Below are 26,294 nucleotides of genomic sequence, written 5' to 3'. Positions count from 1 at the left end.
ACATATGGATAATGGTGACAGTACTGGACAGAGCAGAGATAGAAAATGTACATTTCCATCTTCACAGAAAGTTCTATTGACCTGTACTGTTCTAGGAGATGCGAATTTTCTATAACTTGATGAGAGTGGTAGTTACATGGGTTTTTAAATATGAAAAAATTCACCAAGTTGTACACTTAAGATTTGTTCTCTTTATATATTAATGTATGACTCAGTAAATAAATATTTTTTAATGACAAGGGGAAAACATATACAATAAATATAAAAGATTTATATCTAAAATAAGAAGGACTCATATAAATCAATAAGAACAGGACAGCAACCAAAAAGACAAATGGTAGGTAATTCATAGGAAAAGATGGACAAGAAACATTAAAAGATGCTTAGGTTCATCAAAAATCAGGGAAATACAATTTAAAACACTGAAACAATACTTTTGCCCATCATATTGGCAAAAATTTCTGACTGGTAACATCATTGTTTCTAAAAAATTAAATAAAATATGAATCTAAGTACTATGAGTGTAAGAACCTTACTGTCTAGCTTGCTACTAAATTCCCAAGGTCTAGAACAGTGGTTTGCATATATTAGGCACTCAATACATATCTGTGGAAGGAAGAAAGTGAGAAAGGAAAGTTGGGGAGGGAACAATATTCCCCTACTCCCATATTCACCATCAACGGAGTTTAAAATAGGTTCAGCCTCATTGAAGATAAATTTTATAACTTGTATATCAGTTTATCTAGCAATCCCATTTCTCATTTTCTTCCATAGATAAACACTCATATGTGAACACACAATACAGGAAAAGCTACATGAATTTGTACTGTAGCGCTATAATAGCAAAAACTTGCAAATAACATTTATTTTGCATTAAGAGGGGAATGGTTAAATAAACTATGGCTTTTCCATGTCATGGAATATCATATGGCAATTAAAAAGAAATGAAGAAGATCTACATGAAATAACAGGGAAAGATCTTCAAGACATATTAGGTTAAACAAAAAGGTGCACACCAATTCATACATTTAAAAACAAAAAGTCCACAGAACTATGTGTCATATGCACATACATATATGTACATCAATGCATAAAAATAGGTATAAGATTATAATTATAATCCAAAACAATAGTAGTGGCTACTTACAGGGATGAGAGTTGAATTAGCAGGTGGTGGCCTTCACTTTTTCTAGAATGAATTTTTCACAACAAAATGTATTCACATACTATTTAGGTGTTGAGTTGTTGCTATTCTACTTCCTAACAGTGTAAAATGGCTTCAAACTAAAGTTTTGAAGAGAAAAAAACTAATTACGTAATTAAAGGACTTTTATTCTTTCCCTTCCATACTTTTGGGTTTTGTTTTTTTAAACACTTGAGTACTCACCACTCAGTTTAAGAAATAATGGATCACCTTACACATGATGAGCTACTTTCAACTTAAACTTCAAAACATTTCTCAATTTCAGAAATGCTAGACCTAAAAGCCCCAGTAGTTCATTTAGATTACAAATCTTAGATCTCTGAACACAGACTGTTTAAAGAATTACCCCTACCCAAAGCAATCATCTCCTACTAGGATAAAGTTACATAAACAACAAAATTAAAAAAACTAAAACTTAAAGAGCCAGTCCGTGTCCTACCTGGGTTACTGGAATGTAGAGAGGTTCTCCATTATGTAGCAGTGTAAGTTTCCCATGTTGAATGAGTCGTCCTTCTGGCTTTAAATTTGCCATCTCCTTAGGTCCTCCTTTCTTGCCACCCTCTTGTCCATTTCCCTTAAGTTCTTCAGTATCACTCAGGCATTCAAAAAATTCTTCTTCACTGTCACTCCAAGAATCCCAAGATTTTCCCACCTCTCCCTTTTCTTTATCCGTATCTTTTAGATTATCTGGCCCCAGTTGGTCTCCAGCTTTTCCAGCATCCCCTGGATATGTATTAGTTACATTATCTGAAGTATTTGTCTTTCTCCCCTCATCACGTGCCTTCTTTCTTTCAATACAACAATTTAACATCTTAAGAAAACAAAAATAACATTTATATTTGAATTAGTTACAGTAAAATAAGAATCTATCCACTGTTTGAATATTTAACTTTCATTCTCCACCCCTTCCCTGGACCTTCTTGTGAATGACAGTGACTATAAGTAAGCTACAGCAGCACTGTGAGAAGAGCCTATAATCCGTCATTACATTTAGTATAAGAATAAGCTCTGATTGAATCAAGACATTTATACACCGTCATGGGGAAATCTTTACCTGTAGTTTCTGATGCAGTAAACAACATCTTAGATCTGGAGGCCCACTTGCTAATCTATCAAATAAAGTAGGGGGAAAAAGAAAGACTAGTTTCAGTAAAATTGCTTCAAGTATGCATATTTTTATAATATCATAAATTTTAGCCATATTGATAAGAAATCAAAACTAGATTTCTATAGATAAGGTAACTGAGACGGATGGAGCAAACAAGATTAAAAGATCAAAATTTATTTTATCCTCCTAGTCCACAAATTACCAACAGCAAACATAATAAATATTTCAAAGCATAACAGCAAACTAGTGATAGCTGTCAAGCTAAGAGAAACTTAAAATGAAAAAAAGTTTCTAAATCCACCCCAGGAAGTAGCTAGCAGACAGTATTTCACACCATACAAAACAGATTAGAATATGTATTCAGTTCTCAATTATTAAAGTGGATTCTCAATATAAAAACCATCGATCTCCATCTCTCTTTTGCCAAGGGAGCCTAGACTGCCTCTAGTTCTAAACCACCAGCCTCCCAGTAATCAGCCAAGAAAGAATCCAGCTAAGCGGAGCCTGGCAAATGACATTAAGAGTAAACATTTTTGGATGAATCACCATTTTACATTACTCATATCATGATTCTCCTCCCGTAGCATGGGTAGATGAGCAGTAGCCTATGCAATATCAACAAACATGCTCACTAAACTGTTCTACTTGGTTAAGCGAAATGTCAATATAAATTATACCAAAGCAATTACAGGTAACGTTTAATATTTGAACTTATGAATTCTAAAGATGTTTTCTCTCCAACTATAAAAATATATGTTTACTACAGAAGACTTAGAAAATACATAAATGTATAAAGAACAAATTAAAAACATAATTTCACATCCAGGAAAACTACTGTTAACATTCAGCTGTATTTATTTCCAATTATTTTTCTACACATATATATAATCACAATTGAAAGCACTCTGTATATGCAACAATATGCTCCACTTTACTACAAATACTATGGTCATTTTCTGTATTATCATAGATTCTTAGGAAAAAACCTTGTAATGGATCCATTACTTTCCACTGTAGAGATATATCATGATTTATTTAAGCATTCTTTTATGTTTGATACTTAGGTTGTTTCATCTTTTTCCCCCCTATTATAAATTTGCTGCAGTGAACACCTCTGAACATTAATTGTGTCCAAAGTTTCTTACCACTTTCCTAGAGTAGATCTCATAGAAGAGAATTAATGGGTCAAAAGTGAAATTCTGCTAACAAACAAAAATTCTGTCTATACAACTGGAAATTGAAATTATTACCCTGGAATCAGAAAGTTGTTTTCCCATCTGAAACGCATTTCAAGAACAAATTCCTGCCATAGGTGTGCCACTCCCTTCAATCCTCCATGGTAGAAATTGATCATACAAAGACACAAAGCCAATTTGTATGTTAAACTGTCAGATGGTGCAGATTTGAACTGATTGTAGAGATTCTAAATTTAACAAAATAGAAACAAAGCAAAACTTAACAACATATTTACATGTATTAATCAAAAACTGTGTGGGGAGAGATTTTAATACTAAAATTAACCCATCCTACCCAAACTAGCTTTTATCAAATGTCTAATACATTACTGCCTACATTGTTCTTAGGCAGTTCTTCATGTTTTCAAGATTTCTACAATGATCAAAAAAGTGAGCTATAGTTTTAGTGAGGCTAAAGTTACAGCTTTCAATTTCTTCTGTGGAATCTTCAAGATGTATTATAAATTTCATGTGTTGTTTTAAAAATATTTTAATTATAAATGAGTACACACTTGTCAAAAACAAAACCATAAAATCAGAACTGTATAAACTGAAAATGTAAATAAAGCCTCTGCTTTTCCTCCTCACTTCATGAAATCTGCTCCTCAGCAATAACTACTGTTACCAGTTTGATATATCTCCACAACTGTCATTTAAACTCACTGCTCAATTTATCAAAGACTGGAGTAAGGAAAACATGAAACTGTTACTTTCTTTTACACATTACTTCATTAAACTTTTCCACTCACTGTCTAGTTTTGAATACAGAGAAGAATCTGTGTCAAAACATAAATTTGATGATTTCATGAAGTCTAAAATGAGGGAAATCCTACAACCATGCACAGTATATTTATGTTATTTTTCATTGTTTCCAGAAAAGTTCTTGCTACTCAAGATATGTATTTATGTCAATATTCTATAGCAGGTCATTATCTAAACAGAGGCCATGATCTCCACTCATTTTCCTTTGGTGATTTTAAAATAAAAAAATCCTATGCTACTAAACTAGAAATATCATCAAACCCCTAGAAATTCAATGCGTTTTAAATATTTCAATACTGAACTCCAAATCAACTTACATATTCTTCACTCTCTGATGGAGGATTATTGTTGTCTGTTGAAGAAGTTCCATCTAACGGTTTCTCAGAAGCAGCATCGGGGAATAAAAACTTAGGGAGAACAAAGAAAACCACCACATTTTTGAGCAAATTTCCTATTTTGTTGATTTTTATAATTCATACAGACACTATTTGACTTTTTAATAGTTTTGCTGTTGAACCAATGGGAATGTTCTTATTGTACTGGCCAGTTGGTTATAAACTATCTCAAATGTTTTCTATTTTTCTTTGAAAGTACAGAGTTTCAGGAACAAGTAAATTTCAGAAATCAGAGATTTTTTTCTTAAATGTAACCATCTGGTCCTATGAGCTTTTAAATCTCTTCAGGCTCATCCAAGATCATTGAAATTTTTAAAAAGTATTAATAGTATTAAAAAGACAACACTATAAAAGAAAATTTTAAAACACTCATATAATCTGAGACAGGTTTTCAAATATGAAATGCCAAAAGTATATTTAAGACTCATAACTTTATGTTATGAGATACCCCAGAAAGAAGGAAGCAGTCTAAACACACATAATGACCAGTATTATCTTTTCCACATAGTTTCTGTTTATGTGTGTGTAAAAGTGGTAAAAAAAAAGAAAGTTTAGGGGCTGGCCCAGTGATGCAGTGGTTAAGTTCGCGTGCTCTGGTTTGGTGGCCTGGGGTTCGCAGGTTCAGAGCCTGGGTGCAGACATAGCACTGCTTGTCAAGCCATGCTGTGGCGGCCTCCCACATAAAACAGAGGAAGACTGGCAACAGATGTTAGCTCAGGGCCAATCTTCCTCACACACACACACAAAAATGTTCAGTGCATATGACAACCGAGCCATATAACTAGAATAAAATCTCTAAGGATACTTTCTTAAGAAGAGGTCTTCTCTATAGAAACTTATTCTCAGTCCTTTCATCAAACTGTTCCTTTCAAATGTTTTACAGTACTCCTGACTTGTAATTCCTTTTACTATGCATATTTTGCACATATTACAGAACATGCTCAACAGATTTTTAAAAATAAAGGAACTACTATGTGCCAACCCCTACTACTAGGCACAGTTACAAACAACATCCTATTCTCATATCACTGTGTGGGCTAAATATCACTGCCCATGTCTTACAGATACACAAGCTGAAAACCTGGTTAAGAATCTTATTCAGATTAATGGCAGGGATAGGATTAACATCAAGTTTCCAAGTCCAGTATTCTTTTCACTGCACTATTCTTGAAGGTTTTTCCCAAGATAGTCCTAATGAATAAAGTGCCAGAAGTACAATTACAGCTATAATTACAGTAAGAATAGCTATCATTTATCAAAGGCCTATTATATGCCAGGCAGTGTAATAGAAATTCCTTTCATCCAGACAACAATCTCACGAGGTTTTATTAGCCTCATTTATAGATGAGGAAACTGAAGTTGAATGGCGTGTTCAAAGTCATAGAGTAAGTCAGGATTAAACCCTGGTTTGTGTGGCTCCCAAGCTGGGCCTGTTCCACTACACTATACCTAGGAGACACTCTAGCCCTTTCTACTACTCGCTATAAAGCTTTTTATGGACTCTTGTTAAAGAAAGTTTTAAAAAAATACAACTCTGACCACGTCAACCTTCTGCTTAAAATGGTATTAAACTGCAAGATGAAGTCCAGTGTTTCAGCATGGCAGGTTACCTGCTACTCTCCAGCCTCATCCCTGGCCACTCCTTGGGAAGTACCCTATAATATACCAAACTGTTCAACATGCTCAGGCCTCTGCTATTCCTCTGCTTCTAAAGCTTTCTTCACTACAAGATGCAGCTCAAGTGTCCCTCTTTATGAAGCCTTCCCTGATTCCCACTGCTCAGACAGACAGAGGCATCCTCTGCTGTGTTCTCACTTCTCACATGCAACATGGTATTAGAATTATTGTTTACTTTTCTTCTTCCCACTATACTAGTGGGAACTCTGAATGTGGAGACTTTGTTTTACGCATCTTATATTTCCAATCCAGTGCCTGCCACATAGAAGAGACCGAATATACAATGAATGAGCATGCATACAGACATACAAAGACACTACATTTAGTTACCAAGAGAATAGTATTGAGGACATCGTTATTCAGTGGTGATTCTTCTACACCTCTGTGTTTTCGTATTTTCTTCTTTGCAGTGTGTACCATATTTGAAACTGATAATTTATGAATTGGAACTGGTGCTGGCTCTGTCAACTTTGACAAAGCATGGGTTATATCAGCAATTTCTATAAAAAGAATAGAAACGAATACAAATTATATCATCAGCCTTAGCAGGTTAAACTGATGAGTAAACTGATAGGTTGTACAGAATATTTTAGTTCCCTCTTTTCACTAGTATTACATGGTCTCAGAATTATAAAATTTTAAACACATGTCAGCTTTGTACGCATGCATGATTGACCAAGGTGTAACACAAATTATTTCTCCCCGGGGACTTCAAAAATAAACCTCTAAAACTCTGCTTTTCAAAATATCTTACACTTTTGGTGGAAAAAACTTATTAAATGCACTTAAGGTTTTAAGCTCCGGGTATAGTCTGGAGAGAAATGGTAGCTGTCTAGTCCACCAAAACTTGCTTCTCCAACTTAATTCAAATGAGAAAATAGATGAAAAGTTGTTGGAAAATGTGCCAAAGGAAAAGGGTTAGACATTCGAAAATAATTAAACAAAAAGGAAGCAAGTCACCTCTCCCTTCTTCCTCAAACGTAGATCGTCCAAGAATCTCGTCAGTTGACTCCTTTCGACGGCAAATTTTAAAAAATTCAGTGACAAAATCACCTACACAGAAAAAATGTTACTCATTTTTGACACTGAACTGAAAGAAATCAGTCCTCCAAATTAAAGTGCACGTCTTCTTACACAAGCTATTAACTAAGAAAAGGTAGAGAAAGAAGACATTCAGTTTTCCACCCAAGACAAAAATGAACCTTTTTTCAAAGCAAGGTAGCCTTGCTTTTCCTCTCTCTCCATGTCCCAGGATAGTAAAAAAGTTTTCCTTAGAATTCCATCTAGAATAAATGGAAAAATAATTGTGTCTAATAATATTAAGCACTTACCATGCACCTTAATAAGACAAACAGCAGCTATTCTCATTAAGTTGTATAAGTAACAAGAATATTACTACATGTATGCAGTGGTCTTTTTTCCCTAACTGCCACCCTACTAGAATTCTGAATCAATTAAAAAAATAAAAATTAAAAAGAAATTCTAAAGATATATTTCTGGAAGATTAATAAATCATGTGGGATGAAGTTATTTCAGCTTTGGCTGCACATTAATGGTATCCTTTGTGTCATTATTAGAAGAAAGGGGAAAAAGATTTGATATCTTCTAAAGAGCTGCAATGAGATATTTGCACAAAGGAATTAAAGCTTAATAAGAACTATCAGTACTAAAATTATTAGACAATATAATATACCAAGTACATCTAAGTTTGAGAATTTACCAACTAGTTCTGAATAAACCTAGAAGATTTTCTGGACTTCTTCAGAAGGTAGGAAAATCCTATAATCCAGTCATAAAACTATATGACTATAGTTTATTATATATGACTATATAATCATACAGTCTAGTCATACAAACAAATAAAGTTAAAGAGGTAGGGTGAGATCATGGAACAGTAACTTAAAATAGGGATACTTTTAATACTAAGGTCCTCTGCATTTATCACAGAAGTCAGTGGAGGAGGAATAATAAGGAACGGGGAAACAATTTCCTAAGTAAATTTACTAGTTCAGTGATTAAACAAGAGAAACTATGCATTGAGCATTTACTATAAGATAAGCACTGTATTAACTGTGATTCACATACACACATAATTTTACTTGATCTTCTCAATAACCCTAAGAAGTACGTACTATTGCCATCTCTATTTTACTAAGACTTGAAGAGATTATGAAACTTGCTCAAACTGGTGGATCTAGGATTTGCAACAAGGTCTCTTCAACTCTAAAACTCTTGATATCAAACCTCTACTCGTTTCCCTAACACCCCAAGACGAATTCACTGAAGGCAGGAATTTTACCTTATACATTTTGTATCCACTATTACATAGTTAGCACAAACGGCATCTAATGACAGCATACGATGAATAATAAAGAGCCCAAGAAAATAATGCTTTAGGGAAATGCCTCATTACTGTCACCAATAAATATTTAGTAACTCCATCAGTTGAATAGTAATATATCAGGCTATATGAAGTGAGGGTGGCATAGATGAACACAGAAATGGAGAAAATATTTTCATGCCTACTAAATATAAGAGTGGAAAAAGATGGAAAGGCACATTGAGGAGACGGGTTCAGAAAACTTCATGAAAGAGATATATCTACAAAAATGGGAAGGGAAAGTTAATTCCAGACATGGGATACAATAATACTATCTGACTAGCAATTGATATTTTTCAAAGTATTTCTATTTATGTTATTTTACTTGATTCTTTAAATGACCCTATGAGGTGTACAAGTTTCTTTACACCTATTTTCCTCTATCAGAATATAAATTTGCAGATGTGGTACAACTCTACAGAGGGGCTCTAATAAGACTGTCAAAATCAGCTTTCTTCCCATCATATACCATAAGTTCACAGGGATGACAAAAGGCAAAAAGGGCTCCATTAACTAGAATGGAAGATGCACACTATGCCACAGGAGGAAAAAAAAAAGGAATGTCATAAAAGCATTAAAAGAATAAAACTCAGATCATGAGAAAATATCAGAGAATTCTGAGGTGTAAAATGGTTGCAACTAAAAGACAAGAAAGAAATCCTGTTAGTGCTATTCAAGAGTAACCAGAAGGATTTACTGCTGTTGGCAAAGACTTTTTTTTAATGGTGTTAAGCAAAGAGGTCACAAATGTAAAAAAGTAAAAATAAAAAATACTTTTTTGATAGGTGAAATAAATGCATAAACAATACATTCAATGTTCCTGATCTGGGATAGGCATATTGGTGGCGTTGCAGGAAAGGAAGATTAAATAGCTTACCTAGCAAACACTGAGGATTATCAGCTTTTCGAACTCTAACAGACCAATGGGGAGCCTGAATAGGATCCAAATCACTAAAATGCAAAATGATAAACATAAGATCCTAATTATGACAATCAAGACTCATGAATTTACCAAAATGCAGTCTAATGAAAACACTATATAGAAGGACGAACAATTCATTTTGCCTCACTTAAACTTACTGTTATTTAGATGCATAAGGCCATCCAGATAAGTTTAAAAAAATAAAATCTTAAGAAATCAAAGTTCTTACACAAATAAGCACAAAAGGAAAAACCATAATCAAAAAACACATATGAAAATGATTCTGAACAGGCAATGTACACTGATAATTTTAAGAATAATAAAAAAGGAAAGAGAAACAAGCAAGTGCATGTGATATTAATAAAAAAAGAAACTACAAAACTTTGCACAAGATCAAAAGTGCCCTATTTTCCTAACTAAATAGATTATTGAGCATTCACTTAAGGGAATACTATGCAGCAATTTAAAAAATAACAACATAGATCTACATTTAGTGGCATAAAAAACATAAAATAATACATTAAATGAATAGACCAAATTAATATATAAATTTAAACTTTAAAAAGATACACTCCCATACAAATATCAAATCATTTTGTAGTACACCTGAAACTAATATAATGCTATATGCCAATTATACTCCAATTAAAAAAGAAAAAAAGAAAAATCCCAAAATACTAACTGGCTATTTTTTAAGTAATGTGATTGTAGGTAGTCTTTACTTTTCTTCTTTATACCCATCTAAATTATCTGATTAAGAAAGCTCATGTTACTACTGCCATCAGCAAATACATTTATTTTAATTATGGGAAAAAAAGCATCCTATTTCTCACTGTTCTGCATTAAGCATGAGAAGGTACTAAAATTGCATTCCTCCTTCTCCACATTCTTCCTAGACAATGTTTGCTGTAATTTTCAAGTTGTTTCCATTGCACAGGAGTATGAGACATGGAAGTTTTGTAACTTATGATACTTAATGATCAAATATTACTTCCACACATTATGATGACCAACATCTCTTCAAAGCACTTCATGAAATGCTTTTAACTAGCTGAGAACAGTTCAACAGAATTATGCCCTGGATCTCAAACTGTTAGAGACATCTTTGCTAACACTAAGTAAGATTCAGATTGTTCATTATCCCTGAACTAAGGATTATACCCCCAAAGTCAGCAGCTTAAAACACATCTCTAATACATGTTAATCAGTCTAAAAAGTGATCTTTAAAAATAGAAAAATCAACCAATCTTATCAGAAACTGATGTAAAGAAAAAGGAAAATTGTTAATTTACTCTACTGAAATGTTTCAATCTCAATGTACTACTCTTAACATACTTACGAATAAACATCATTATCCACAATGATACCTTCAGTCAAGTGAGGCCACGTAGTTGCTAAATGGAGTTCACTAAAATAAACAAAACATAAAATATATCCAAAAGCTTTAATACTCTATATGTATCCTCTGACCAAGCAATTCTGCTAGAAACATATCCTAAGTAAATACCCAGAGATGAACAGGCAAGTATGTTAAAAGTTGTGTTATTTATAACACAATAAAATTGGAAACAACTGGTTTAGCAAACGGTAGGACATCCATATGAAGTTAATGTCTTGCAGACATTAAAAAACCATGCTACACATAACAGCCCCAAAGTGTAAATAACCTAAAGGTCTACCAGCTGATGAATGGATAAATAAAATGTGGTATTATCCATACAATGGCATATTATACAGCCATAAAAAGCAAGGAAGTATTGATGAACCTCAAAAACATTAAGCTAAGGGAAAGCCGCCAGACGTAAAAGGTCACACATTATATATTGTAATTTATATGAAATGTCCAAAATAGGCAAACCCATAGAGACAGAAAGTAGATTAGCACTTGCCTAGAGCCAGAGGCTCTGGGGAGACTGGGGGGGATGAGAGCTAAGAAGTGAGGGGTTTCTTTTTGGACTGATGAAAGTGCTTTGGAATTAGACAGTGAAGATGGTTGCACAATTCTGTAAATACTAAAAACCACTGAATTGTATACTTTTAAATGGTGAATTTTTTGGTAAATGAATTCTATCTCAACTTGAAAAAAAATCACATTATGGGTCAGGGGTTGGCAAACTTTTCTACAGAGGACCAGAGATAAAATATTTTAGGCTTTGTGGGCCATGTAGTCTCTGTTATATTCTTGTTTTTTCTTCTAAAACCCTTAAAAATATAAATAGCATTCTTAGTTTATTGGCTAAATGAAAACAGGTTATTGACCAGATTTGGTCCACAGGTCATAGTTTGCTGACCTCTTATAGATAAATATTCAATTTCAAAAAGTTTTCACGTAAGATTATAAAATAAAGCAAGCCACAAAAAATGTACAGGATGACATAGATTTATAAAATAGACAAATATACTGCGAAAAAAGAGTTAACATAGCGGGCCTAATATTTAGAAAAGACTACTTGCAAAGTTGGCCCTTGGCTTGGCATCTGGGAACTTGCATTTCAGGAGGTTCTTACCTTTCCCTGATAAGAGTGGCTCACTGTGCCTAAACTTGTGCAAACAGTATGGTTTATGCTGAAAACCTGCTTTCCTTCTGGTATGTGCTAGGCAGAGGGTGCCTATGTGACCAACTCCTGATAAAACCCCTAAGCGCTGAGCCTCTAATGAGCTTCTCTGGTAGACAGCTTTTCACACATGTCACAATTCATTGCTGGGAGAATTAAGCGTATCCTGTGTGACTACACTTGGAGAGGAGGCTTGCCCCTGGTTTGCTCTGGACCTCACTCTATGTGCCTTTTCTCTTTGCTGATTTTTGCATTGTATCCTTTCACTGTAATAAATCATAGCCACAAGCACAACTATATGCTGAGTCCTGTGAGTCCTCCTAGCAAATCCTGAACCTGAGGGTGGTCTTGTGGATCCTTGTTGTACATTCATACAATAAACATATACATATATACACCAGATTCATGCATAGGAAAATGGCTGGAAGCACATATACCAAGCTGTCATCAGTGATCACCTATGAGTAGTGGGATTATGAAGTGGCGAATTTTTTTATCTTGTCTAGATTCTGAACCCACTTCTTATATTTGGAGAGAACAGAAGCCAAAAGGACCAATTATTTCTTTGATCTTTGGTGGTGCTTGACTAACTGGTAACTCCAGTCTGAGACTGAATCTACCAGTACAGTTTAGAATTCACCGTGATAGCAGGGCCAAGACTCCACAGCAATGCAATATAACCTTGGTTATGAACTGGATAACTAGCCACCCTTGGCTCAAGCCTATTTTCCAAGCCGGGTCCTATAATGGTCCCAATTAAACCCTTGAGTTATCAAATATCTTTCCAATAAATTGATTTTTTGCTTGAATTAGTCAAGAGTTGACTACTACTTAGTTTGCAAGTAAAAAACCTGACCAGTAAACATACGATTTTTGCCTCTTTTTATAAGTTTTCTAAATTTTCTCTACTGAGCATTAGTTTATTACTTTCATAATAAAACTAATTTTTAAGATTAAAAAAATGACCATAAAACAGTATGCGATATTAGAGAACATGGATGATTAGAGGTTTAAAATTATAAGCTCCTGAATAATTTTAGGTATTAACCTCAGATTCAGTTCCTAAGCTTTTTATGACTACATCCTCCCATCTCCCTCTAACTATAGAATAATTTCTGTGACAAGGAGAGAGGACACTGAAAAAGATCTCTTCATTTCCTCTTCAACTACCAAAGATTCCTTTTCAAAAGCATAGTGCCCACAATATTTGCTAATCATCACTTGATCTAAATGGTCCACCATATGCACCATCTTACCCCCAACTTATTTTTGCATTCTTCAATCATTTGTTTCCCTACCAACTCCTATGATTTAAAATTAGGAAGAAATATTTAATAACTAACTCTCTCAACTTTCAACTACCACGTCAATTTTATTCTTCCCCCCTAAAAATTTCTCTAAGCAAAATCCAAATGAATGAACCAGTCAGAGGGCCACAAATGTATCCATCAGCCAGCCTATACCATTTCCCCCTCGCTCACCACAGTCTGGCCGTGTTGGCCACCTTCTATTTCTCCCAGTAAACTCGCCAACCTCTCCTTCATCAAGCCCGTCACACAGGCTCTTCCTTCCACCTGGAATGCTCGTTCTCTCACTCTTCGCTTTGCTGAGTGCTCCCCTCACTGAGACTCAAGTTAACTATCACTTCCTTTGAGAACATTTTCCTGATGGCATCCCAACCTAAACAAGTTCCTCATTTTACTGTCATTACATCTTGTACTTTTCCTTCAAATTATCCCACAACTTGTAATTATATGTTTATTTGGATAATTATTACGTCTATTTCCTTCAGTTAGATTGTAAATGCCAAGAAGGCAGAAACTGCTGTTTTATTTACTTCCATATCTTCATTTAGTATAGTGCCTGGCACATATAACAAACAAACATCAATTACAAAAGATACTCCTTTATCTTCTCTTGAGTGATTTTAAGTTAAGTGTTACTATTTCTACCGCTATGTGAGAGTATTAAAAATGTATTTATGCATGTGTATATACTTTTTAATTAACCAAATATTTTAACTAAACAAATGAGATACTTTCTAAATCAGCAATGTTTATATTTTCCAAATATTTTGCTATCAGTGATTAAATTTTCCAATCTCTACATTTTCTTGTGAAACAGCTTTTTCTTCAAGTACAGTAGCTCTTCTAAAAAGCAACTGGGTAACCTAAGAGGTCACCCTTGTGTCTCTTACTTGAGTGTTAATTTGTGAATTTTGAAAAAGCAGTCAGGAAAAATGTAAACAATTGTTAATTCTGGGTGATGGATACATGAAAGTTTATATGATATTCTCTGTGCTTTTCAATATATTGAAAGTGTTTCCCAAAAAGCAGACCAAGAATCACTTCTATAAGGAATAATCAATAAATGGTATTATATACATTTTTGTGTTATTTTAAAGCCTCTTTTAAGTTACAGAGAAAAAAACAGACTGATAGACTGTTAGTTGTAGGTCTATTTCCAGTTCCATACTCATTTCAGGAGGCTACAATATTATAAAGCACAGTAAAATCAATATCAATATAATTTAAAAAGTAAAGTCCCATAATGCAAATGATAGATTGAAATTTTCACCTAATAGGATCTTCACAGGCACCAAATGGTAACTTGCCAAACTCCAGGCCTCCAACTTCTCCTCCTACAAGGGCATCTATATCTAAACAAAGAAATATTTTTCCATTATTTAGCAAATAAGAGAAAATAAGGAGAAATAAGAATTTAATCCAGTTAGGTTCGTCCTTTGGAATATTATAGATTTAAAAGTGCCTACATCAAGAGTGCATATAGCAAGTTAGACAGTAAGCAGTCAAGCATTAAAGACTGCCTCTAAGAATGCTATAGTAAAAGGATATACTTAATTCCTATTTATTCATTTATCCTATTTAAGCTATGCATTCTAAATTTTACCCTTCTGAAATAGTCCTCACATATTATTTAAGAGAACATTATTCCTGAAATTTTTTTTGCATTTTCTAAGAATTTGATTATCATCTAAAAGAAAGGTAATCCAAGTATTAAAAAATTTAATCACCAACTTACATTCATCAGTTTTAAATAGCAAATAGTCATCATTAATACAATTACATTTTAGTTGATAGTACATGGAAATACATAAAGTTCAGTGAAGAATTTCCTTTCCATTATGAATGCTATCTATCATTAGAGGAGAATTTAAAGGGTAAATCATTCCCCTTAGTTCTATCCCTCTTAAAGAATAAACACATCTAAAAGACATCAAAAGGATTTATTTCTCTTTGAAATAATACAGATGGTTGTTTTTAATTATTTAGCCTACACTGGGAATTCCTAAAATTAAAGTCTACTGCTGAGTTACGAACAGTCCCCAGGTTTGCTAAAATCATGTTTGACAATTATCTACATCCTAACTAAATGATCAAAATTAGTAATTAATTGTGGTTCAATTACTTAATTCGGTAAATTTTCTCAAGTCAATTCATTCCATTTTCCTAACTAAACGATGCTTACAATAATAAAGATTACAATGACTAGCTTTATTACAAGATGTGAACTTTTAAAAGCTTCAAAATTTATAATAAGTACATTTTGTAAATGAGTAAATTATTACTAGACTATAACTGTACAAAAGTTTTAACTGAAGTAAAAGTTGAGAAACAACATTGTGGAATGAAAAGATCACATTGTGAATGCGAACTTTATCACTTGGTGACCATGTAACCTTGGGCCAGTCACTTGTGTTCTCTAAGGTACTTACGTTCTCTAAGATAATAATACCTGTCTCATAGGTGAGAATTACATGAAATAATATATAAAGTGCTAAGCACAGTGTCTGGCCCATAGTACATGTTTAATCTCAAATATTAAACTTTTATATAGCCTTCAATCCACTGAGGAAGAAAGCTAATATGTTGATCCCCATTAAAAAAAGTTTGGCAATAGAACATTAACGAAGGCCTTACTGGCAATCAAAACTATAATGCTGAGATTCTGGCTCTTGGGCTTCTTCTTAGATCATCAATGACCATACCACCTTGGGAAACCTTTAAAATTGACTAAATAATAGAGTGGCCTTTTAAAAAAGGAAAAGGAAGATAGGAATTGAAACTTCTAACTAGAAGTCAACTAAAAATTGTCTAGAGAGTACTGTTGTCCGGGAACTAAAATCACCAAAACATTTGAGTCATTCTTCTAATATAAATCTCAGCTTAGCTTTTACTTCCCTTTGCTATAGTTTAGATGTAGTTCTTTTACTGTACATTAGAGTTTCAAATTATTCAGTGATACAAAAAAAAAAAAAACAGTAGTAGTATATATAACCACCAAACGCTAAGGAAGTACTACACTAATTTTAATATCATCCCAAGACTATCAATTTATTATTTTCAACCCTATAAATAACCAACTACTTGGAACAAAGATAAACAGTAAACACTATTATTTTATTCTAATTTATTTCTCTTTGAGAAAGGTAAACTGAAAAACGTTTTCAGGCTAGTAAAATCTTTGTAATTATTTATAAGTTTGAATTAAATTTCTTATTGGACATACTTGAATGTAATTACACTTGTGACAGAAATACCCAGGAACCAAAACTGGACTTAATTAGGCTGTATATCCATCACGCTGAGCTGTTCTAGACTTTAGGCAATGTCTCGTTCGTATTTGTGGCCCTGACACAGCTTGGCCCATTATTGGATAATAATTGATTATTTGTTAAATGAATCAGTATATCAATAGCTAAGCAGGTAAACTGATTTTAATTACATTTTTATCAATGCAAGTTAAAGGAAAATATTCTACAACTCTTCCAATCATAAGTGTACGTGTATATACAGATGTTTTTCTTTTCTGCTTGCCTTATTTAGCACTCTTCTTCAAACTCTACTCTCTATAAGGTTCTCTGCATGTCTGTTCTCAACTTATGAGGGTGGCTTCTCTTATATTCTAAAAACAGACATTTTAATCATTCACTACATACTAATTCACAGCACACGATGTTCCACAGTAGGGATCCCCTGCTTTATAAATACTATTAGCTTTCAAAGACAGATCAGCAAATACAGAGTAAGTATTGTCTCTAGAACAATCTAAAGAGCTTTTTTTAAGAGAAAAAGATGATGAAGGCAATGAAATCAGCAATATTACATTGAGAATTACAAATATTTCAAATTTAAAATACTTGAAATGCACTGTTAAATATTTTTAATTTATGAATATATATTCTTTTCCATTTATATTCAATAAGTTAAATATAGTTCTAAATTATCTCACCTGGAGGTTGCTGAGGCCAAAAATACTGCTGCCAATCCTGAAGTACATAGGTAAATCGAATTGCAATACTAACTGGAGGCAATGGAGTTAAAGGACATCCCTAGGAAATAAATGCAAAGACAATAATTGTATTGCTTTAAAAAAGTGTTTTAAAAGCAATGCCAGAGAGCAAATTACATTAAAATAAAGCTGTTTAAAACTACTACCTGGAAACAAGATATTAACTTCTATTAAGCAAAATCCTCTTTCAAAATATCTTATACAATTTTAGTTATACAAATATAATTTCTTACTATTCTCTTCAGCCATACTAAATGTAGGAAAAACGTGATTCATTTTTTAAATAAGGTATAATTATTATAAAGTATAAGATTAGCTTTGGGGAGATGATGTCTTTTCTTTCTTCTAAAAGAAAATGAACTCAAAGTAAAGCCAGTCTTGAATATTTAACTAGAATTTTAGACTAAGACAAATGGTCACTCATGCAAAATAGTTTATATTAATCAGTTTAAAAAAATTTAAATTTATCTTTACATGCATTAAGAATCATAAAAATTAATATCATCCAAAAATCCTATGATCTCAGCTTCCCTTAATAATGGTTAACCTACACTAATGTGGAATAGGACTTAAATATGCATAGGAATCACCTACAGAGCTTGTGAAAATGTAGACTCAATAGTATTCTGCAAATCTAACCAGTTTCCAAGTGTTGCTATACTGGGCAGAAGGAATAAGAGACATTTAGCTCAGCAGCAGCATGACAGCAGCATGACTAGTAAGTGTCACTAGTAGCTTTAACTGAATACAAACTCAATCTAAAGTCACAAAATAAGGTGACTGCCAAAAAAAGATAATAGTTTTGGGCTGCTGTGTCCTAGATAAGCAAGGTAAGATTCCAACTGGTTAGGAAGAAATGATGTTTTAGTCAGGTTCAGATATCAAATGAACATTCATCCATAATAAAGTTCAAATCGTCTAGAAACCATAACAAGGCTGATTGATACATAACCTCTGCTCCAGTCGCCTAGCAATGTAGACAAATACAGAAAGAGATAACCAAAAAGAAATACCTAGGATCAAACATGACATAAATATCTTTGTGGGCACTAGAAAAGGTACAGCAAACCCAAAGTGGTAAGTGAAGCTCAAGGCACGTGCCTGCTGAGTTTCAGGTGCAGAAGAAGGCAGCGGCAGCTTAGGGTTACAGAGTGCCTTAAATGGAATCAAAAGTACTCTGCCCAGAGTGAGGGCACTGCAAGACTCTGCTTAAGGCAGACACTGAGGCAGGGCACTCCTGCTTGGTACAGTGGCTTTGTTGGAAGCTATCACCACAGAGCGAGATGCTCCAAAGAACATTTTAAGACCTGGTTCTGAAATACTTTGCAGGTAGGGAACAACCACAAAATTACAAAACCACTACAGAGGATGGGAAAGAAAGCTAACAATTTTAAACGTAGGCTGCAAGACAAAATGAGCCCACAAACAAAATTTTCCAAAAACATGAAGAAATGTAATTCTAAAAGAGACAAATATCCAAATCAACAACCAGAATGTAAAACCATAAAATATAAAGAACAGATGAAAGAACCAAGAATGTCCAAATGGAAAAAAACAAGACTAGTATGTGAGGAAGTTTTCAAATATGTAGGGGATTATGGTAGAAGAGGATTTAAACTTAAATTTTATGTGACTAAAGGGCACAACTGCCCCTCCCTACCCAAAAGGAAGCCTTTCCTAATAATCAGATCCACGCAAAAATAAAATCCACGGCTGTGAAGGGTGAAGGCCCCAGAACACTTCAAGTCGATGTTACAGAGTGATTTTTATAGAGATGTCTTTAAAAAGATGGTACAGGAGAGTCACATATTGGGCAGCTTTACTTATGTAAAACCTCTACAGTACACAAACCAGGTCTCAATTAGTCTAAGTTCAACTCTTATCAAATCAATTTTGAGAGCCGTTTCCTATCTAGTTGACTGAGCTTAATGAAAGTTCTGACATGATGTGATGAACATTTTTTTTAAAGTACAACTAGCAGACAGTCATAATCTAAGTCAGGCTCCACAGATGAAGGCGGTCCTTAGTGTCAGGAAAGAGAAGCTGAGCTACAGAAGTGAGTGACATAAAAGATCCATGAAAATAACGTTTACTAATATTTTTTAAGAAGAAAAAATAAAATATTCATATTTGTGTCTGACCAGAAATTAGATCTAAAAAAATTAAACATAATTGAAGAGTTCTGGAGAGAGCAAAGAAAAACTAATGGGGTAGAAATTATCACACACTTGCCTTTTTCAAAAATTTCTTAAAACACCACATGTAGAATTAAGCACTACTTAAGGCATTTCGAAGCCCAAAAAGTTTTCGAAAAAAAGTTACATACATACACACAACTCCCTAAAATATATGCTTCTATGATTTTTTTAATGGAGATAATCACAAGAAATTGCTAACACTAGTTATTTTGAGGAGAAGGACAGAAGGGTAAAAGGAAGCTTCTACTTTACTTAAATATCTTAACCTGGTACATGCATTACTTTTTTTTTAATGTCAAATGGATTTATCTGGTGGTGATAATCCTACCACTACACTATTTAGGGTTTCAACATTAAAAACATATTTTTATGAAATTAAGTTCTAATCCTAAATATCTTTCTGACAGTATCTATTAAAAAAGAAATTTCAGTGGAAACAACCCAAGTGCCCATCGACTGATGATTGGATAAAGAAGATGTGGTATATATATACAATGGAATACTATTCAGCCATAAAAAAAGACAAAGTCGTCCCATTCACAACAACATGGATGGTCCTTGAGGGTATTATGTTAAGTGAAACAAGCCAGAGAAGGACAAACACTATGATTTCACTCATATGTAGAAGATAAACACACTGGCAAAGAGAACAGTTTAGCAGTTACCAGGGGGAAGGGGGTTGGGGGTGGGCACCAGGAGTGAAGGGGCGCATTTATATAGTGACTGACAAAAAATAATGTACAACTGAAATTTCACAATGTTATAAACTATTACAACCTCAATTTAAAAAAAAAAGAAATTTCAGCATTTTTTTCTATTTTTTTCTTTTTAAAATTTGCAAACCTTTGGAAAGGCTGCAAAACTAGTATAATGAATACCCATATGACTTTCACCAAGTTCACCAATTACTGACATTTTGATACACACTCGTAACCGATACATATATGAATAAACTTTTTTGGATGAACCTTTTGAAAGTAAGTTGTAGGCATCATGACAATTCATCCCTAAAAACTTTAGCATGTAATTCCTATGAACAAGTGCATTATCCTATGTCATCATAAAACAATTATCACACTCAAGAAGTTTAACATTAATACTACTTTCTAACATATGGTACATATTAAAATTGTCCCAGTCATCCTAAGCATGTCCTTTATGCCTATTCATTTTGCTCAAGGATCCAGTCAAGGATCATGCATTGCATTTAGCTGTTATGTCACTTTAGTCTCCTTTAATTTAAACAGCTCCCAATCTTTGTTTCGCCTATCACGATACTGACATTTTTGAAGAGTCTAGGCCAATTACCTTGCAAAATATGGCTCATTTTGGAAATACGCAATTGTTTCCTCATGTTTTGATTTATGTTAAACATTTTTGGCAGGAATGCGACACAGTGATGATGTATCCTAGTCAATATATCATACCAGGAGATACAAGTTTGTTAATCAGTTTGTTAAACACATTTGTTAATCAAGTTTGATCGAGTGTGTTAATCAAGTTTGATCACTTTGGTGAGATGGGTGTCAACTTACGCATTTGAGGGGATTATTTCTCTAAGCAGAGGACCTGCTCCACCACTTGCTTATCTGGCTTTGCTCTCTTTTCTGGGGATATTCACAAATAGCTCCTCAACTTAAACCCTAATTTTTCCTCCTGAGTAGCACAGGCAAGTCCTCTATAGCTCTGTGATATAGAACATCAAGGATATATAGAGCATATCCCAATTAGCCTTGCTGTTCTGAGTCATAGAATATAATAAGCCAGATCAATCTTAAAAATCAAATCAAATGAAGATTTGGAAAAAAACGAAAGGCAATTCAGAATCCAAAGAGTTCAGACCTCAAGGAGCTCACAGTCAAAGGCTCAAACAAGCAGCTACCTAAAGCCCACTCATCTAATAATACTATTAGAGGAGAAAGAGTAGATAGAGATAACACAGTAGACAAATGTTAACAAACTGAACAAACAAAATCAATTTAATTAGTTGTTCTATAGCATTAGCACACTAAAAATCTAATCAATACTTTGTTTCTTTAAACATACACAGTAATTTATGTAGTCAATTACATCTTTTTCCAATTACATTACTAATATTATAGAGAAATGTTTCCACATACTCAATAAACTACCAAATTGCTACTTTTATCTGGATCCCAGATAAGACTGACAATATCCATGCCGACTCACAATCTTTGATTTGAAGATATCCAGCAGACCTGATAAATGAGTATACTGATTTGGCACTTTTCGAAGATGAACCATTTCGAAATCAGTTCGCACACCAGGACCCTGACATTCTCCCACATACATTCTTCGCCATTTGTGATGAATTTGCACAAAGAGTGGCACCTGGCTGTAGGACATAATTAAACAGGAAGAGACAGTAATTTCATTAAACTTTGAATAACTCCTAAATCTCAAAAATTCTCACTGTTACATTATTTTAATGTCAAATATTTAAAAGTACTAAAAAAAGAACACTCCACAGACTTATATTTATAACAAACACACTCTTAATATCATTTCTTCTTACACTAATAAACTGAAGAAATTACCATCTAGTGGCCCTTTATAGTCAGAGAATTGTTTTAAAATGGCTGGAAGTCATAAAAAAGCAAAATGAAAATTTTCTTGAATAAAAGCAATCATACCATATTAGCCTCTTCAAATTCAAATAAACTTTGATTCGCAGGTATTAAACAGTACAAATTAACCCAACATTAATAGTGAAATATTTTTTACTTTATCATTTGAAGATACAGTCAATCCTCACAATAATTCACAGATTTCCCTATTTGCAAATTAGCCTACCCACTAAAATTGATTTGTAACCCCAAAATCAATACTTGCAGCACTTTCATGGTCATTTGCAGACATGAGCAGAACAGCGAAATATTTGAGTTACCTGACACACATGTTCCCAGCTGAGGCTGAACAAAGCAATGCTCTGGCTACGAGTTTTAAAATTAGACTTCGTAACAAAATTTATTTAAATAAACTAAAATTTGGAAGCAAAGCACAAAAATAGTATAATTTACTCTTAACTTCAAATATTCATTGAATATTTCTGTAAGTTTCCCTTTAGAAATGCTCTCCCTAAAGGTTTGAGTTTGCCCTTATACACCAAATTCCAATCCAATAATGTACAAATACTAATCCTAATTATAACCAAAAACGTAACATTCAGTAACTATTTTCCTTCACAAATTATAATTAGTTTTTAACTCATTGTCTAAGTTTTTCAAAATGTCCACCCACCAGCCAGTGTTTCCCAAAGCAATAGACACAGAACTCAGAAGAAGATTGCACTTAGATTCACTGAGAACAGCATCACTGTTTGCAGCAGGGGCAATCACCACGAACTCTCGCAGTCCATACCTTAAAAAAAGAATCAATGGCGTTAAACAGAAGAAAACTTCAGAATACATAAAAACCTATTATTTGAAAAACATGAAAGAATTTCCCTGAAGAAAATTTAACAAGTCAGGTTTGAACCACAGGGGTTTCTCTTTTTCTTAAATGGCAACTGAACCTACAACATCCTGAATTTTCTTCGTTGAGTGAAACACTTCCCTAATTCATCTACTATATCCCTTGTATTCCTTACAAATTAGAAGCAATTTGCTAAAATCACAAAGGGAAGAACACTAAATAACAGTTTCACCTTAAAAGTTAAGTTTCCAAGATAAAAGATGAAAGCTAGCACTGAAATCTTGCTTTAATTAACCGGTAACATCAAGTCTACTAATGTGGAAAGACAAAGTTTGATAGATTCCCTAAATGGCAGGAAAATAATTATCAGCCATGATGTACTTGTGCTGTCTAAAAGTGAGAACATGGTTAAGTATCCTAATTAAGGAATTCATGTATTCTTTTACTCAATAACGATTAAGTAGGAGTCAGAAAATTATTAGAAAATGGCTTACTCTTGCTATGATATCTTACAATAATGAAAACTTCTCATTTAGTTATCAAGTCCTTTAATAACAAATTTGCAGCCATATTTTACAAAAACGTAAGGTCAAGTTGCTGATCTTGCCTATTGAAAATTCCTGTCCTATTCACTCAACGTACTTTTTTTTTCTGCTTTTTTCTCTCCAAATCCCCCCTAGTACATAGTTGTATATTTTAGTTGTGGCTCCTTCTAGTTGTGGTATGTGGGACGCCACCTCAGCATGGCCTAATGAGCAGTGCCATGTCTGTGCCCAGGATCCGCACCAGCGAAACCCTCGGCCGCCGAAGCGGAGTGTGCAAACTTAACCACTAGGCCAAGGGGCCATCCCCTCAATGTACTTTTATTTAATAATTTTTTAAATAAAGAAAATAATTTATAAAAGGTATTACTCATTTGCCAATTCATTTTAACTCTGGATATGTAAGAGTTACAAATGCTTGTTTTTATGAACATTCTCCTCAAGAAATCACCCAAAGAGCAGTAAATAAAGATTAAAAAATAAAAGAAGTCCAACCCATAATCTGTTTATTGTTTAGATGAAAAAAATTTATTTCATTTAGTCACTTTGCCTCCACCCTCCTACCCCTGAAGTCAAAATTAGTATGTAGAAGCAGTCTCAAATACTGGAAGGAAGCCAGAGCTGTGAATTTTAAGCTCTAAAGGCCTGTAAAAATACCGTTTTCTTTTTTCTTTTTTTAAAGTCCTTTGAAGAAAGAAAACAAAACAAGTGAACATTTCCTCAGGGCATCCCTTCATCAGAGTGAAACCACTGTCAACAGTTTCTTGGTTGTTATTCCAGAAATATTCTGTCTGTCCATGTACCCACCCTACTCTCAGATAAGGTTATATTATACATACTTTCTGTCCCTTCTTTTCAAAGGCTACTACCCTATTGATCAGTACTTTGTTTCAGTTTTATGTTACTGCAATGATACTGCAATTGTGTTTCTAAAAGTATTACCTGTGTGATAAATTCCTAGAAATTAAGCTGCTGGAAAAAATAACATCTGTATCTTTAACACTGATAGCTGTTGCCAAACTATTTCCTCCCTCCCCACACACACAAACTGTGCCAGTGTTCCATTAACAACAAATAAGCCAAACTGAACTGCTTTCTATTTACCTGCAATAAAATCCTATCCTCTATGTCTTTGTTTCCTCTACCTGGAATGTTTCCCCCAATTCTATTGCCATTACAAATTTTGATGAATTACTAAATACTGATCAATACTAAATAGTGACGAATACTAAATATTGATTCACCAAATCTTGATGAATCTTTTCTTTGAAGATTTACCTCAAATACTACCCTGTCACCCCTGTTAAATGGCTAAATATGTTCTCTTCTCTGAAGTCTAATGTATTTTTCCTGTTATTATTATTCTTTAAGAGATCAATATTAAGTCATTGATTTACTTTCTATATCAGATCTTTCCATCCTAAGACCATGCCTACATCAAGTAAACAAACATTAAGTGGGGGGACTTTAAAAAATTAGCAAAAATCAACAACAACAAAAAACCAAGCAACCAGATTTAATAGTGGACAAAGGACTTAAATAGACATTAGTCCACAGAAGACAGACAAATGACAAACAAGCACATGAAAAGATGCAGTCAACATCACTAACTACTAGGGAAATGTAAATCAAAACCACAATGAGATACTAATTCATACCTATTAGGATGGCAATTATAAAAAACAAAACAAAACAGAAAACAAGTGCTGGTAAGGATATTGAGAAATTAGAAGCCTTGAGCATGACTGATGGGAATGTAAAATAAAATAGCATAGCCACTATGGAAAACAGTACAGTGGTTCTTCAAACATTTAAACATGGGACATCAACATCATGGCAGAGTGAGCTGTTCCCTTAGTCTTTCCCCCATAAGATACAACCAAAAGGACATTCATTAACCAACAGAGGACACCCACACAGCACAGCAGGACATCTGAGAGATCCACGCAGCCATACATCTGAAAGTGGGGGTACTAGACCCCCGGGAAGCAATGGAAGGTGAGTGGATCTCCTCCTCCCCAGCAGCAGCAATCTAAGGTGTGGGATCTCATGCAGTGGCCAGCACATGACTCTAAGAGGATACAGGGGAACAGATAGGCCTCCATGAGAATGCTTTTGATTTCAGAGTTCCATCCCAGCCCAGAGGAATGCTCCATACCAAGCAGCTCAGCCATCGTGTGGGCTCCCCCACCAAGCCCAGCAGCCCAGGCGGGCGGCCAGTGAGTGCTGAGCAGACTCATGAGAGTGAAAGAAAGCTCCCTTCCCTTCCCCTCCAGCTTGGCACACCAGCTCAACCGGCTGACCAGGGCAATGGATCAGCACCAGAGTATCTGTGCCTGCATGTGTAACCCACCAAGCAGCAACAGCCAGCAGGCAAACACAGAGAGCCCTTTCGGCACAACTTCCAGCGGATGCAGAGGGTTCATAAAATACAGATGTTGTCTGCCTGAGTGGTAGCAGGCGAAATCTGCAACCAGAAACTACCACTATGCAACAGCAAAGGTCCACTTCATCAAACACCATGAAGAAATACATTAACACCCCAGATCAAAGGCAAATGACAAGTCT

The 26,294-nt window shown here is 34.2% G+C and overlaps 1 protein-coding gene across 3 annotated transcripts in view; it reads right to left on the bottom strand.

Moving 5' to 3' along the window:
- The window catches only part of RAB3GAP1 (RAB3 GTPase activating protein catalytic subunit 1), a 126,305-nt gene that overhangs the window by 28,412 nt on the left and 71,599 nt on the right, over positions 1 to 26,294 (bottom strand). For all 3 annotated transcript variants that reach the window (XM_046658708.1, XM_046658709.1, XM_046658710.1), the window contains 12 exons: positions 23,011 to 23,130; positions 21,940 to 22,105; positions 17,492 to 17,591; positions 14,816 to 14,897; positions 11,023 to 11,091; positions 9,639 to 9,712; positions 7,342 to 7,434; positions 6,712 to 6,881; positions 4,627 to 4,716; positions 3,563 to 3,735; positions 2,259 to 2,313; positions 1,644 to 2,015 (listed from right to left, as the gene is read on the bottom strand). In XM_046658708.1, coding sequence (XP_046514664.1) covers positions 1,644 to 2,015; positions 2,259 to 2,313; positions 3,563 to 3,735; positions 4,627 to 4,716; positions 6,712 to 6,881; positions 7,342 to 7,434; positions 9,639 to 9,712; positions 11,023 to 11,091; positions 14,816 to 14,897; positions 17,492 to 17,591; positions 21,940 to 22,105; positions 23,011 to 23,130 — 1,564 coding nt within the window. The remainder of the gene's footprint in view (positions 1 to 1,643; positions 2,016 to 2,258; positions 2,314 to 3,562; positions 3,736 to 4,626; positions 4,717 to 6,711; positions 6,882 to 7,341; positions 7,435 to 9,638; positions 9,713 to 11,022; positions 11,092 to 14,815; positions 14,898 to 17,491; positions 17,592 to 21,939; positions 22,106 to 23,010; positions 23,131 to 26,294) is intronic.

The sequence above is a fragment of the Equus quagga genome, chromosome 4, assembly GCF_021613505.1.
Source record: "Equus quagga isolate Etosha38 chromosome 4, UCLA_HA_Equagga_1.0, whole genome shotgun sequence".
NCBI classification, from domain to species: domain Eukaryota; kingdom Metazoa; phylum Chordata; class Mammalia; order Perissodactyla; family Equidae; genus Equus; species Equus quagga.
The sequence above is the reverse complement of the archived record's forward strand: the minus strand, read 5'-3'. Positions and strand labels throughout refer to the sequence as shown.